At 61.6% G+C, this 12,607-nt stretch overlaps 1 protein-coding gene across 2 annotated transcripts in view; it reads left to right on the top strand.

The window, feature by feature from the left end:
- FADS2 (fatty acid desaturase 2) overlaps positions 1–9,814 on the top strand; it is a 32,254-nt gene extending 22,440 nt beyond the window's left edge. For both annotated transcript variants that reach the window (XM_037137728.2, XM_037137727.2), the window contains exons 6-12: positions 1,825–1,885; positions 2,138–2,214; positions 6,975–7,072; positions 7,326–7,422; positions 7,719–7,798; positions 8,493–8,618; positions 8,949–9,814. In XM_037137728.2, coding sequence (XP_036993623.2) covers positions 1,825–1,885; positions 2,138–2,214; positions 6,975–7,072; positions 7,326–7,422; positions 7,719–7,798; positions 8,493–8,618; positions 8,949–9,000 — 591 coding nt within the window. In that variant the 3' untranslated portion in view covers positions 9,001–9,814. The remainder of the gene's footprint in view (positions 1–1,824; positions 1,886–2,137; positions 2,215–6,974; positions 7,073–7,325; positions 7,423–7,718; positions 7,799–8,492; positions 8,619–8,948) is intronic.
- The last annotated feature ends 2,793 nt before the right edge of the window (positions 9,815–12,607 follow it).

Below are 12,607 nucleotides of genomic sequence, written 5' to 3'. Positions count from 1 at the left end.
CCCCGGCCTCTGCGAGGGAGTTGGAGCAGCACCCAGGGGCCTGTCCCGTGGGCTGTCTGCTCCCAGACCCTTGGGCAGCCGTACTTCCCCCTGCCCCCAGAACGACCACTCCGGGCTCCCTCCCCCGACCTCCCTAGCTGGGACATCTCCAAGGTCAGCCTCAGCCCCGGCCTTAATGACCATCTTTGAGCAAATGAACACACTTTCTGGGGATGAGCAGGACCCCTACCAAAGCACAGGAGGCCGCACAGAACCGAGGGATCGATTCTGGCGGCCCCCCAGTGGGCGTGCTGTGGCCGTGGCTGCTGGTGTCAGGGTGCGTGTTTTGGGGACAAGCTGGCTTTGCGCCTGTCCGGGGCCTCTCCTTTCAGGAGTCCACAGACCCTCCCTGTAATTTGACAATTACTTTCCTCCCTGCTCTCACCTGGACGACAAGGGGCATTGGCCTGGACAACATCCAGGGTCTGTCTATCTCCCTGGCTTTGATTTCCCAGCAGTAAGTAGGGATGGACATCGTTGGCTCCGGCCTTCAGGTCCAGGGAAGGGTTGCTGAGGGGCACTGCCCCTGGGGTTGGGGCCTGGCATTTTAGGCCCATGTTCTCAGTTTTTTTATTTTAAAGATTTTATTTATTTTTAGAGAGAGAGAAGGAAGGGAGAAAGAGGGAGAGAAACATCAATGTGTGGTTGCCTCTCACTCGCCCCCTACTGGGGACCTGACCTGCAACCCAGGCATGTGCCCTGACTGGGAATCAAACTTGCAACCCTGTGGTTCACAGGCCAGGCCAGAGCTCAGTCCACTGAGCCGTACCAGCTACGACTCATTGGTTGTTCTTAACAACCAGTGATGTGGATGGCAAATGGCTTAGCAGGGCTGAGCGACCTGTGCAGGGTCTTGGCCCTGGTCCAGGCTCCCCGCACAGCCCCAGGCAGGGTAAGCAAGAGCAGGTGCCCCCTGCAAGCACCATCTTTTGGTCTTCGCCTCTAAGGAGCAGCCTGGGCTGGGCCCCCGAGGGCTGGGCTTTAGAATTAAAGGGCTGCTGGGACCCTGTGGGGCTGTGCCTCTCTGACCGGCTCACTCACAGAGTGCCTAACAGCTTTGTACAGCGAGGGTGCCCCAGGCCCTCCTCTCTCAGAGTACCCAGGCGTCGGCCTGCCCAGGGGTGCGGGCTCCAATGCGGAGGGGACTGGTGCCCTGGGTGGAGTGATTAGGTTTGGGAATTGCAGGAGGCTCCAAGGAGGTAGATGCTCCCAGGCCCTTGCCTGGTTTTTTGCGCCTGCCTCGGGCTCTGGAGAGATTCCCCAGGATGACTCAGCAGCTTTTGTCAGCCCCCTGGGGGCCTGTGCCCCTGTGTGAGTTGTTTGGTTGTGCATTTACGAAGCCAACAGTTATTTGCTGACTGTTACTGGGGCTCTGGGTCAGCTTTCTCAGGTCCAGATCCCAGCTGGGCCCATTTTCGTGTGGCCTTGGGCAGTGACTTGACCCTTAGCCTCTACCCTGAGCCTCAGCTTCAGGAGTGCCAGCTTGTGGACTCTGGGAGGGGTGCATGAGTGGAGGCCGGCACGAGCGTGGGGACAGCACGCCCAGCCAGGGCCCGGGGAACGTTGGCTGCTGTTAGCTGGAGCAGCTGGGAGCCCAGAGGGCCGGAGGGGCCCACGCTTGGGGGGCTGAGGGTGCAGATTGACAGCAAAGGGACAGAGGCCTCCTGAGTGGAAGGCGAGATGGCCGCTGCAGGGCGGGAGGAGGGGCAGGGGCAGGGGCAGGGGCAGGCACGGGAGGCTGGGCCCCGGGGAGCCTCGCACTCATGGTCTCTGCTCTCTCCTCAGTACGGCAGGAAGAAGCTGAAATACCTGCCCTACAACCACCAGCATGAGTACTTCTTCCTGAGTGAGTGCGGGGCACCCAGCACCTTACCCCAGACCCCCCACTCCGGCTATTCTCTCCCACGGACACCCCTTCCCTGGGTGGAGGGCAGCGTAGGGGGTCATCTGCTCCCAGCCCCCTCGGTGGGCCCCTCTGAGCTGCAGGCCAGTGTGCTGGGCCCACATGTCCTGCCCTTGCAGCCTGGACCAGGAGGGACGGGGAGGACCGGGTGGGACAGGACACCTGTGAGCACCCCTGCTCTGTTCTCCCCCACAGTCGGGCCTCCGCTGCTCATCCCCATGTACTTCCAGTACCAGATCATCATGACCATGATCGTCCGAAAAGACTGGGTGGTGAGTCAGGGGCACAGCTGGCAGGGGGTGCGGGGAGGGCGGAGTCTGGACGGGTGCCCCGGGGCCTGCACCTGCCCCGCTGTGCCCTGTGGGGCCCCAGGCCTCTCCTCCTGGGGCGGCTGCCTTATCTCTCTCAGGAAGGGACCTGCTGTGAAGCTGCCAGGAGGTGGCAGGCTGTGGCACCCCTCTCCTTGCTTAAAGATCCCCCACCCTGGGGAGCCACTGCCTTTGCAGAGCCCCCTCAGAAAGTTCCCGAAGGCCCTGTGATCGGAGCCACACTGGGCCCACGCATCTGCGGCGGCCACTGCCTTCCTGTGTCCCATGCGGGCTCTAAGCCCCACAAACTAGAGCCGTCAGGTTTGTAAACAGAGCAGCCGGGGGGCGGCTGAGACGGCAGGTGTGTTAATTTGCCGAGGCTGCAGAACGAAGCACCACAGACCGAGCGGCAGCTCTGTTAGCAACAGAATTGTACCATCTCCCAGTCCAGCGGGGCTGGGAGTCCAAGGCTGAAGTGTGGCCAGGGTTGGTCCTTCTGGGGCTGCGAGGAAGGGTCTGGTTGGGCCTCTCTCCTTGGCTGGTGCACGGCCGCCACTCTCTCCGCGTGTCTCTTCGTGTCATCTTCCCGGTGGTGTCGGTGTCTGTACCCAAAGTTCCCCTTTTTATGAGGACCCTGGTCGTCGTGGATTAGGGGCGTCTCGGATAACCTCGTCCGAATGAACTACATTTGTGGTGACCCTGACTCCAGGTCAGGCCACGCTGTGAGGTCCTGGAGGTCAGGGCTTCCACCCGGGCCTTTTAGGGAACACACTGCATGCAGCCCGCAACGCCGGACTGGAGGGAGTCTCCGGATTCTGCCCCCAGAGAGAGGAAGGGGCCTGGAGAGGGGCTGGCTCCGTGTGGCCGTGCAGGAGGACGTGCCCACGGAGGAAGGACCGGGGAGGGGCGGTCCGAGGAGGCAGAGCTGGCTTTGGCGCAACAGAGACAGGGCTCCCCTCTCCACGGAGTCACTGGGTAGGTATTGCCGGTGTCTCCTCACTCAGTTTCATCGGTGCTCGCCCTAGCTGATACTGAGGGGCTGGGCGGGGCTGGGGGGGTCTAGAACCCAGCCTCCCAATTCCATGTCCTGGGCCCTCCCCCCCACCCTTTAGCCACCAGTCTCTGAAATAACAATACCTTTTATCTGTCTAGTATTTGAAGGGCCTCAAAATTTTTTGTCTTACGTCCTCTCATTGAAAGTGTGGGCAGAGGGTCTGTGGCCAGGGATCCCGTGAAGAGGACCAGGACTGACCTCAGGAGCAGGTGTGGCGGCTGGGGACTTGGTGGGACTCTGGCAGTCCCCGCCAACCCTGTGCTGGTAGAACCTGTCCAACTCACTTCTAAGATCGGCTCGTTCCCCAAAAGCGAGCATCTCATCGGTCCCCACGGTGTTCTAGAAGCAGCTGAGTGCTTCCACCTACGCTGTGTCATTTAACCCTGTTTTATGAACCGGGGAGGAGTGGGCCGGAAGAGTGGAATTTCTGGATCAGGCCAGTGATAAGGGTTTGAACCCAGGCCTCCTCCCACATGGAGCGCTGTTTGCCCCGGTTCACCTGGGCCCTGGAGGGAGTTAGGCCAAAAGGCATGAGAGCCTGGCTGTGCTGGGTCAGGCGGTGCTGCCAGGGGCATTTTATCTGCTTTCATGGCAGATGACTCCTGACATGAATATTTCATCTTGTTTTTCTCCCGTTTGTTCCCCAAGGAACGAAGCAATTAAACAGGGACAGCAGGAGAGGAAATTAGACTAAGTACCTGAACAGGGTCAGATGGCAGAGCCAGGGAAATTTGCTAGGGCCTCCTGGCCTTTGCAAGGGCTTGCCAGGTGGTGGGGAGTCTGCGTGGCCCTGCTCTTGCCCCTGCTGGAAACTAGGGCTCAGGCCGGGCCCCAGGGCTCCCTCCTGCCTGTTCCCAGTCTTGATGTCTGAGATCCGCAGAGGATCCCTTAGGTGCCCGTGACCGCGTGGGCAGAGGCACGCCCTGTGCTGTGGTTTGCTTTATGATAACAGCAAGCTGAGGTGCCAATTGCACCTGTGACCTAGGGCAGAGGTCCTCAACATGGCCAGTTGTGACTGTCACAGCTCAGGGTGGTGGAGCAAGGGGGCCCGAGTGGTATCTCTGGCATCTAGAGGGCAGGCACCTAGCCAGGGAGGCAGCTGAAGGTCCTAATACCGTGCAATGCGCAGGACTGCCGCCTTCCACTAGGAATTACCAGCCTTGGCGCCGACAGTGTGGATGGAGGCTGTTAAAGACATCCACGAGGGAGGTCTTGACCTCTCTGGCGGCGATGCCAGTGGCCACCTCCTGGGGATGCTTCTCAGGACCCACCTCGGAGGGAAGGGTCCACCGGATCTGATACCACCACCAGCTCCCCCCTGAAATTATCCCTGTTGGCGGCTCCCAAGTCCCTCCCGAAGGTCCCCCCCCACCTCTCTGTGAGATCGCGCAGCTACATCGCCCCCTGCCCCTAAAACAGCGGCGCTGTAGTCCTGTATCCATCCGCGGGAACACAGAGCTGAGCACGCGCCTCCCTTAACACACAGGTGCTCACCGCTGTGCCACGGACACACAAAGACGGTGTGAAAGGGAATGTGATGGAAAGTAGGGGGACTTGTCATATTTGCTCCCTCTGCCCCTTAGAGGCTGCCTTGTGGGCCCCGGGGTGTTGCCCTGCGCTCACTGCGGGTCCTCCCGACGCCCCGCGGCCCCTTCGCAGCAGCTGCTTTCCTCCCCCTTTTCTCACGGAGACGCAGCGGCCTCCACACGCAGCTGCTTCTATCTCCCAAGTAGAACGGGAGTCCCTTACCTCCTTGTGGGTGCTGCAGGCCCTAGTGCGGGGCGGGGGGTGAGGGGGACGTCATCACATGCCCTAGCTGCTGCAGTAGCCTAGTCCTCTGCGCCTCCAGTTGGCAGGGGTCCGTTTTAGATCCAGATGTAGCCGTGTTCTGTTGTTTCAAGTTCCCAGTGGTTCCCCACTGCCCATGAGGTACAGGTAGGTCTCCCAGGCGGGATGTGACCTGGCCATGGTCTCCCGCCCCCTACCTCGGGTTGGAGAGTATGGAACATGCAATCTGAATGGAAACAGCTCCTGCCCGCCGCCCACCTCCCCAGCACACATGCCTGTCTGGGCTTTTGGTATCCTTGCCTCTTCACCTAGTCTCCTTCCTACTGTTCTTGTTTTGGCAGGCTTCTGGGGTAGCTCGGCCCAGCTCAGGCACCACCTCCTGAAGGAGGCCTGTCCAGGGCAGCGTGGAGACCCCACTGCCACGTTCCCTTCGTGCCCCGCCTCAGCCTCCTGTCCCCTTCCGTGGGATAATGGAAGGAATCTCTTTCTAGCCCTGCCCTTGGAGACTCGGGGCTTCTGACCAAGCTTTTGCTCCCAGCACCTCATTTAGCCTCTGACACAGAGAAGGCTTCCCTGAGTGTTGGTGGAGCTACACCGGGCAGAGCTGGCCTGGAGGATGAGTTTGCTGAGCAGATAATGGGGGAGGGAGCCTCCAGGCAGGTACAGCCAGGACGCAAACATTGCAGCAAACATGAGCACACCTGTGCGGGCGTATGTAGATCAGGAGACCTGCCGATGAGGCGGGGTCAACGCGCAGGTGTGTGAGGGCTCCGGCGTCCTAGCCCGGGGCCGAGTTTTACCCTTTGTCCCCTGGCAGAGAAGGAGACCGGAGATGGCTTTGAGGATGGTGGTGGCCTGATCCAAACTGCACGTTAAGAATATCCGTGTCCATGGGGGGAGGGACACGGTGCAGGGCACTGACTGGGGTCCTGAGGGCTCATACCGCAGGCTTCGCCTATTGTCACAGCACATACTCGAGCCACGTGGAGCCTCAGCAGGAGCCCTCTGCCTGCCCTGCAGAGCGGGGCTGAGGCCCAGCGACGTGAACCACCGGCAGCCACACGGGCCAGCGGTGGAGCTGGAGTTAGCGCAGGCAGCCTGAACCTGGAACCTCTGATCGCCCCCTGCCAAGACTCCAGGGAGAAGTGACGGGGGGGGGGGGGGCGGGCCCAGCCCCTGTGTGCACATTCCTGGCAGAGCAAATAGTCAATGCAAAGGCCCAGAGCTGGAGAAGGAGAGGGGTGCCTGGCCTTCTGAACAGTGTGGGCTACTCTGGGTAGGGTGGGAGGCTTAGTAGGGGCGGTGGAGTTTGCTCAGTGTTAGGAAGCCCGCTCTGTCCTGGGGGCACGAGGCAGAGCCGAGACCAGGGTGGGGCTCCCGCTGTGGTCTGGTGGACTCGGGTGGCAGGCCCGAAGCAGAGTGCCCGCCTGCCCTGAGGTGGGGGCAGGTTGCGCTTTGGCATTTGCCCTGCCTTGCTGAGTGAGCGTGGGGGGGGGGGGAATTATGAGCCCGCTGGGCGTCAGCGGGCAGTGCTCACTGTCGGAACCCCCCGGGACCACAAAAGGGCCACTGGCCTCCGGCCCCTCCTTATGGATACTCCTCAGCTGATGTCCTTGGGTCCCCATCCCTGTTTGTCTTCCTGAAGTCAGAGCACACCGCTCCCTTCCTGCTGCCAAACACACGGCATTTCTCTAGAAACAAAGACAGTCTCGCGAACCCGGCACAGGCAGGTGTCTGCTGCCCAGTGCACCCGGGGCCTGGGGCTGTTTCTCACATGCCTTTGCCGCATGGGGCACGGGAGGTGCTGTGTACACACCTGCGGTCAGGACGTAGTGCCAGGGAGGGCAGGGCCGTCCCGCATCCAACGTGTTTCTCTTGGCAGGACCTGGCCTGGGCCATCAGCTACTACGTCCGCTTCTTCATCACCTACATTCCCTTCTATGGCATCCTGGGCGCGGTCCTTTTCCTCAACTTCATCAGGTGCGTGAGCTTCGCTGGCTAATCCCTGCTTCCCCCCAGCATGGGTGCTGACTGGAGCTTTGAGGAGAGAGACCATGAGGAAAGGCTCAGAGGTCCCACTGCCTGCCCTGGGCCTACGTCCTGGCACCTCAGCTTACCCCCTACACCTGCCTTCAGCTGCTCGGGGTTGGAAGGGGGAGCTGTTTCCACTGCAGCAGGGTCCCCCTCGATCAGGGTGGCCAGGGCCCCAGCACTGAGCAGCACTCTCTCCCAGGTTCCTGGAGAGCCACTGGTTCGTGTGGGTCACGCAGATGAACCATATTGTCATGGAGATTGACCGAGAGCCCTATCGTGACTGGTTCAGCAGTCAGGTGAGGCGGCGGGGCCCTGAGTTCGTGTCCTCGGCTGCTGGGAATATGGCTACCTGGTGGACCCGGAGCTGTGCTGGGCTCTCCAGGGGCTGCCCGTGTCCTGCTGGCTGGTGCTGAGCTAAACGGCAAAGGTGGCAGGGCTCTTCAGGAGGGTCCAGTGAGGAACCGGGGTGGGTGAGGACTCCAAGCAGAATAGTGTGATGTGGAGGGGTGGCTCTGAGACCACGGGTGAGGCTGGCCTCGGGGAAGAAGACAAGGTTCTTCACTCCCAGCCACTCGTCCCTCTTCCCTGACAGCTGTCAGCCACCTGCAATGTGGAGCAGTCCTTCTTCAACGACTGGTTCAGCGGGCATCTCAACTTCCAGATCGAGCACCAGTGAGCCCGGGCAGGGGTGGGGGCCGGCGGGCCACACACAGTGGGAGGGAAGTGGCTGCCAGTCCCATCTGGGCAGAGGGCAGCACTGGGGGGCTCCTTTTCCCTCCCCCCGGTGAGATCTGCCACCCCCCAGCCCTAGAGCACATTCCACAGCCATCCCCACTGAGGCTGGGGTTGGGGAGGGGCGCCCTGTGCCCCACTGGCATAGTGACAGCCCCCTCCCCAATGTGTGGCAGGAGCTTTGTAGTTACAGAGGGCTGATGCCAGCGCCTCCCTCGGTCCCGTGAGCCTGGCAGGGCAGGGCGGTCGATCCCATTTCATTAGCAAGGACACGGAGGCCCAGCGGGGTTAGCTAGCTTTCCTGGAACTGGGACGCAGAGGGGCTAGCCCTCAAATAGCCACCACCCCTGCCGTCCCTCATCCTCTCCTGCCCCCTGGCCCCTGTTCCTTTGCCTCTCACCCCCCCCCATTTCCTTTTTAGGAAAATGTGCTGTCTCTAGTCATCAAATTTCTTTCCAGTCCCCAGAGCACAAACAGAGCTGTCCCCAGACAACCCCCCACAGACACACATGCCAGCGGCGTCAGTGGGCACATGGGGAGAGCTGCAGACAGGGACCCCGGGGCCCTGCGGCCTCTATGGGCTGAGAGAGGTGGCAGGGGTGCGCTCACACTCTGCACCCCACGCCCTCCGCAGCCTCTTCCCCACCATGCCACGGCACAACTTCCACAAGGTGGCCCCGCTGGTGAAGTCCCTGTGCGCCAAGCATGGCATCCGGTACCAGGAGAAGCCGCTGCTGAGGGCCTTGCAGGACATCATTAGGTGAGGGGAGCCCCTGGGCGCGGGGGTCCCTGCAGCCCCGGGGGACAAGGCGGGAGGATAGAGGGCATGTGTCTGGGACCACCCGTGGTGGAGGCAGTGGCAATCACAGGAGGGGCCGAGCCCTGTTGGCACAGGCCCCACCGGGCCACCTCCTGACCGGGAATTGCCTGGCTTATCTCTGGGCAGGATGAGGGTCTTCCTTCCGCCTGCCTCGGTGGAGAGCTGAGAGGAAGCCCTGCACTGTCGGCCAGACTTCCCCGTCCCACTCACTCCCTGGGCCCCCGGCTCCTCGCCGGGTCCCCGATTGTCCCTACCTTGCTTTCTTCCCAGGTCCCTGAAGAAGTCTGGGGAGCTCTGGCTGGATGCCTACCTGCACAAATGAAGCTGTAGCGCTCGGGTGCCCGTGGGGGAGGGGGAGCAGGTGGGGACGATGGCCAAAGGGAGGGGTGGGTTTTTGTCCTGAGGGGTGTCCGCAAGGCTGGGGTACATGCGAGCTCACTGGTCCCATTTTTGGTCTTTTCCTGGTTTCCTCTCAAGTTTTCTTTCACTTCGACCTCCAATACCCATTATGGGGCCTGCCTTCTGTCAGGCCCTCCCCGCCGGGAGCTGAGAGATTGGGGGCTCCGTACCACCTCCACCCTCTGCCCCTAAACATCTGCTAGATGAGGGGTCCAGAAATGCGTTTGGACCCCCTGCAGCCTGGCCTTCGGGCCTCATACTCCGTCTGTTCTCCCTGAGCCCCCAGTGTAGTCCAAGACGCTGGGTCACAGTGGGCAAGGTGGCTCCCTGACCCTGCAGGCCTGGCTCCGCCCTCGACAGCACCCACGGTCTGCCCTCCGTAGAGAGATGCTTTGTGATTTCAGGCTACCAGCAGCTCAGACCTCTGACTCAGAAAAATGTCCTCCTCACTCCCCTGGAACCCTCTGACCAGGGCTGGGGCACTTCCGTCCCTCTGTCTTCCACACTCTTCCCACCTCCAGAGCCAGGACCTCGGGCCCAGGGGGCAGTCCTGTGGGTGGCCTCTGCAGAGGCTGGGGCGCAGGCCAGGGTCTGGAGTCTCAGCCCCAGCACCCACCCCATTCAGATGTCTGTCCTGGTTGGGAGGCTTCGAATTAGGGGCACGCGAACCTTTCTCCAAAGTGCTCTTTTGCCTGCCGGGCGGCCATGTCTGCCGCTCTCTCATGACTTTCACTGTTTTTTTTAACCTTTGGCCACAGGATACATTCTGACGGGGTGGCACTGGGGCTGGGGCTGACAATCTGCTTTGGCCCATGCCCCTCGAGGCCAGGCCATGCTGCCGGCTAAGCCAAGTTCACTCACTGAGGCCGTGGTGGCCAGCCTGTCACCGCCAGGGCCACCACTGTGGGGAGGACAGTGGGGCAGAGAGGGAGAGAGTCCTGGAGGGGACTCCAAGGAGCCAGGGGATTTGGGGGGACCTGAAGAGGGTTGCGTGGGAAGTACAAGTGAGAAGGGTTTGGGGCCGGAGGCCAGGAGCTGAGGGGACAGGAGAGTGGGGGGTGGGGGGAGCCCTCCACCCTGGCAGGGACCCAGAGCCACTGCATTTGGAAACCTAACCCACTAACCAGTATTCAGCACTGAGGCGGCACAGGGCAGGGCCAAGCTCAGAGTGGGGGCCTTTGGAGGAGGGTGTCCGGTCCACCAGCTCTGGCTGGCCAGGAGGTCCCAGTACCCACTGTGGCAGACCGAGCGCCGTGGCAACGTCGACCCTGCTGCTGAGAGCACGCAGGCCCGAGGGGCCGTGTCCCTCCCGAGGCCGATGGATCCTTAGGGAACTGATCTTAATTTCTCTCTTGTTGCTCCCCCAGCCCTTTGTGTTTTTTTGGAAATAAGAGAAGTAATTTTATTCTTACTTCCTTGATGAGTGGACTGCCTTGTTCTCCTGCCTGCTAAGGCGGAGGGGGGGTCGGGGGGGCAGTGCTGGGTGGAGGAAGGGCCGAAGCCAGGGCTGTGCGTGGAGAGGTGAGCTGCCCTTCCCTACCCCCTCCTCCCCTGTGGCCACCCTTACCCCTGCTGCCTCCCCCCCCCCCAAGTGCGCTCCAGGCCAGGAACTTTGGGTAATTGACCCAAATACATTGTCCCGCCTTCCTCCTGTGCCCTGGGTAGCTCAGCAAAACCCAACTCCAAACTGCCTGGAGCTTCGAGAGGCCTCCAGGGAGGTGAAGGGAGGGCAGCAAGGAGGGGCCCCACAGGCCATGGTTCTGACATGAACCCCGTCTCTGTCTTCATTCTGGGACCAGCTGTGTGCCCACAGCCTCACGTTAGTTGGCTCCTGCCATCTTCTTTTTGCTAGCTTCTCGGTTAATACACAGCCCTGGGGGAAAAGGGAATCTCAGAATTTCTGAGGAAAGCCCGGGAGACCGAGGCTTCCATCTGCACCCCCTGGGCCCCCGGGCCCCTGTACTGGCTCATTCGGTCCCCACAGTATGGGGAAGCCCGCGCCGTCCCAGCCCGTCCACGACTCACCAGTTCACAGGCAGTGTCATGGAGACGGTCCGAGGCGGCAGTCCTGCAGGGGAGCTCTTGACCACCGAGCCTGGGAAAAATCCAAGGGGGTGCACAGGGGGACTTGCTCTGGCCTCATGCTGCTCCGTGACCACCTGCCTCTGTGGTGGCTCAGCGGGAAGGTCCGGCGAGGCAAGCTCTGGAAGGGCCAAGAGGGTCAGTGTAGCCAGCAGAGTCCCTCAGGGGCCCCCCATCTGGCCTTGCCTCTTTCTCCAGCTCCAGTGTAGACCCTTGTCCCCCTCTTTGGCCCGTGACCTCAGTATAGCCGGCAGGGGTAGCCAGGTGCCTTTGCTGGGATACGGGTGATTGATTCCCCAGTGGGTGCAGGGACTCTAGCAGGACCAAGGAGCAGAAGCAGCCTGAGCCAGGCCAGAGACCCACCGGGGCTTGCTGAGTGGCCTTGGGCAAGTCCTCCTGGCCCTCTGGGCCACAGTGTCCCCATTTGTACAGTGAAAAGGTTGGGCCACAGCCCTTAAGGCTGCTGTCCTGTCAACACCTGTGAACCCTTGGCCTTGCCTTCCTGTAGACCTACTGGAGGCCCTCGAGCCCAGGACCCGAGGAGAACCAACAAGCTAGGTAGACTCGGTGCCTGCGAGGGCTCAGGTCGGTGGGCACCTGCATCTTCTGAGTGATTTCTTCCAACCTCATCCTGAAGTGTTGCCGTTGGGTCAAAAAGCTGGGGACACCCATACCCACTCTTAACTGACCGTCCTGTCACTTCATTGGTACTTGCTCCACACACAGAATGGTGGGGTTCTGGTCCCCACTCCCTGTCAAAGTTGTGACACCCTAACACGCAAGACCCCGAGTGATCCCAAGGCCTGAAGCTTCCATTCACAGGACACAGACCAGAGGGGAAAGGACCGGCCCGAGGCCACTCGGGGACAGTGGCTGGATCAGGGCAAGCACGTGGGGTGCTGACTCCTCACCCAGCACTGCAGGATCAGTGTGTCAGTGTTGGGGGTGTGGGCGTGTGCACGGTGCCAGGCTTAGTTGGGGCTTGCAGAGTAATCTGGGCTGTGTGTGGACCTGGTGGCCAGTAGCCTGGCAGGTTTCTCTGGCATCAGCAAGACACTTGGAAGCCCTCTGGGTCCGCTGGCAGGAAAGGAGGCGTTGGTGAGAAGGGGCAGGGCAGAGGTGGCAGCCACCTGGGCTGGGCTTCATCTGCCGCTGCTCAGGTGACAGCCTGGGACCCATCGAGACTCCTCAGCTGTCCCAGGTGCACCTTAGCCAGCGAGGTCTGCCCCTCTGGACAGGACTCGGCCTCTCGAAGAGCCCCTGGTCCCACACCTGCGATCGAGGTGACGAGCTGTGCGTCCCAGGGGCACCTGCAACTATCTGGGAAGACGTGGAAGCCCAGAGGGGGAAGACAGCCCCCCTCAGGAATGTGGGCGCTCCTCTGGCCGCACGTTACGTTCTAACCCGACTGGCCACGCAGAAGCAGAGCAGGTGGCCACCCAGCATGC

Source organism: Artibeus jamaicensis, unplaced genomic scaffold, assembly GCF_021234435.1.
Source record: "Artibeus jamaicensis isolate MK-2021 breed Jamaican fruit bat unplaced genomic scaffold, CSHL_Jam_final scaffold_614, whole genome shotgun sequence".
NCBI classification, from domain to species: domain Eukaryota; kingdom Metazoa; phylum Chordata; class Mammalia; order Chiroptera; family Phyllostomidae; genus Artibeus; species Artibeus jamaicensis.
The sequence above is the reverse complement of the archived record's forward strand: the minus strand, read 5'-3'. Positions and strand labels throughout refer to the sequence as shown.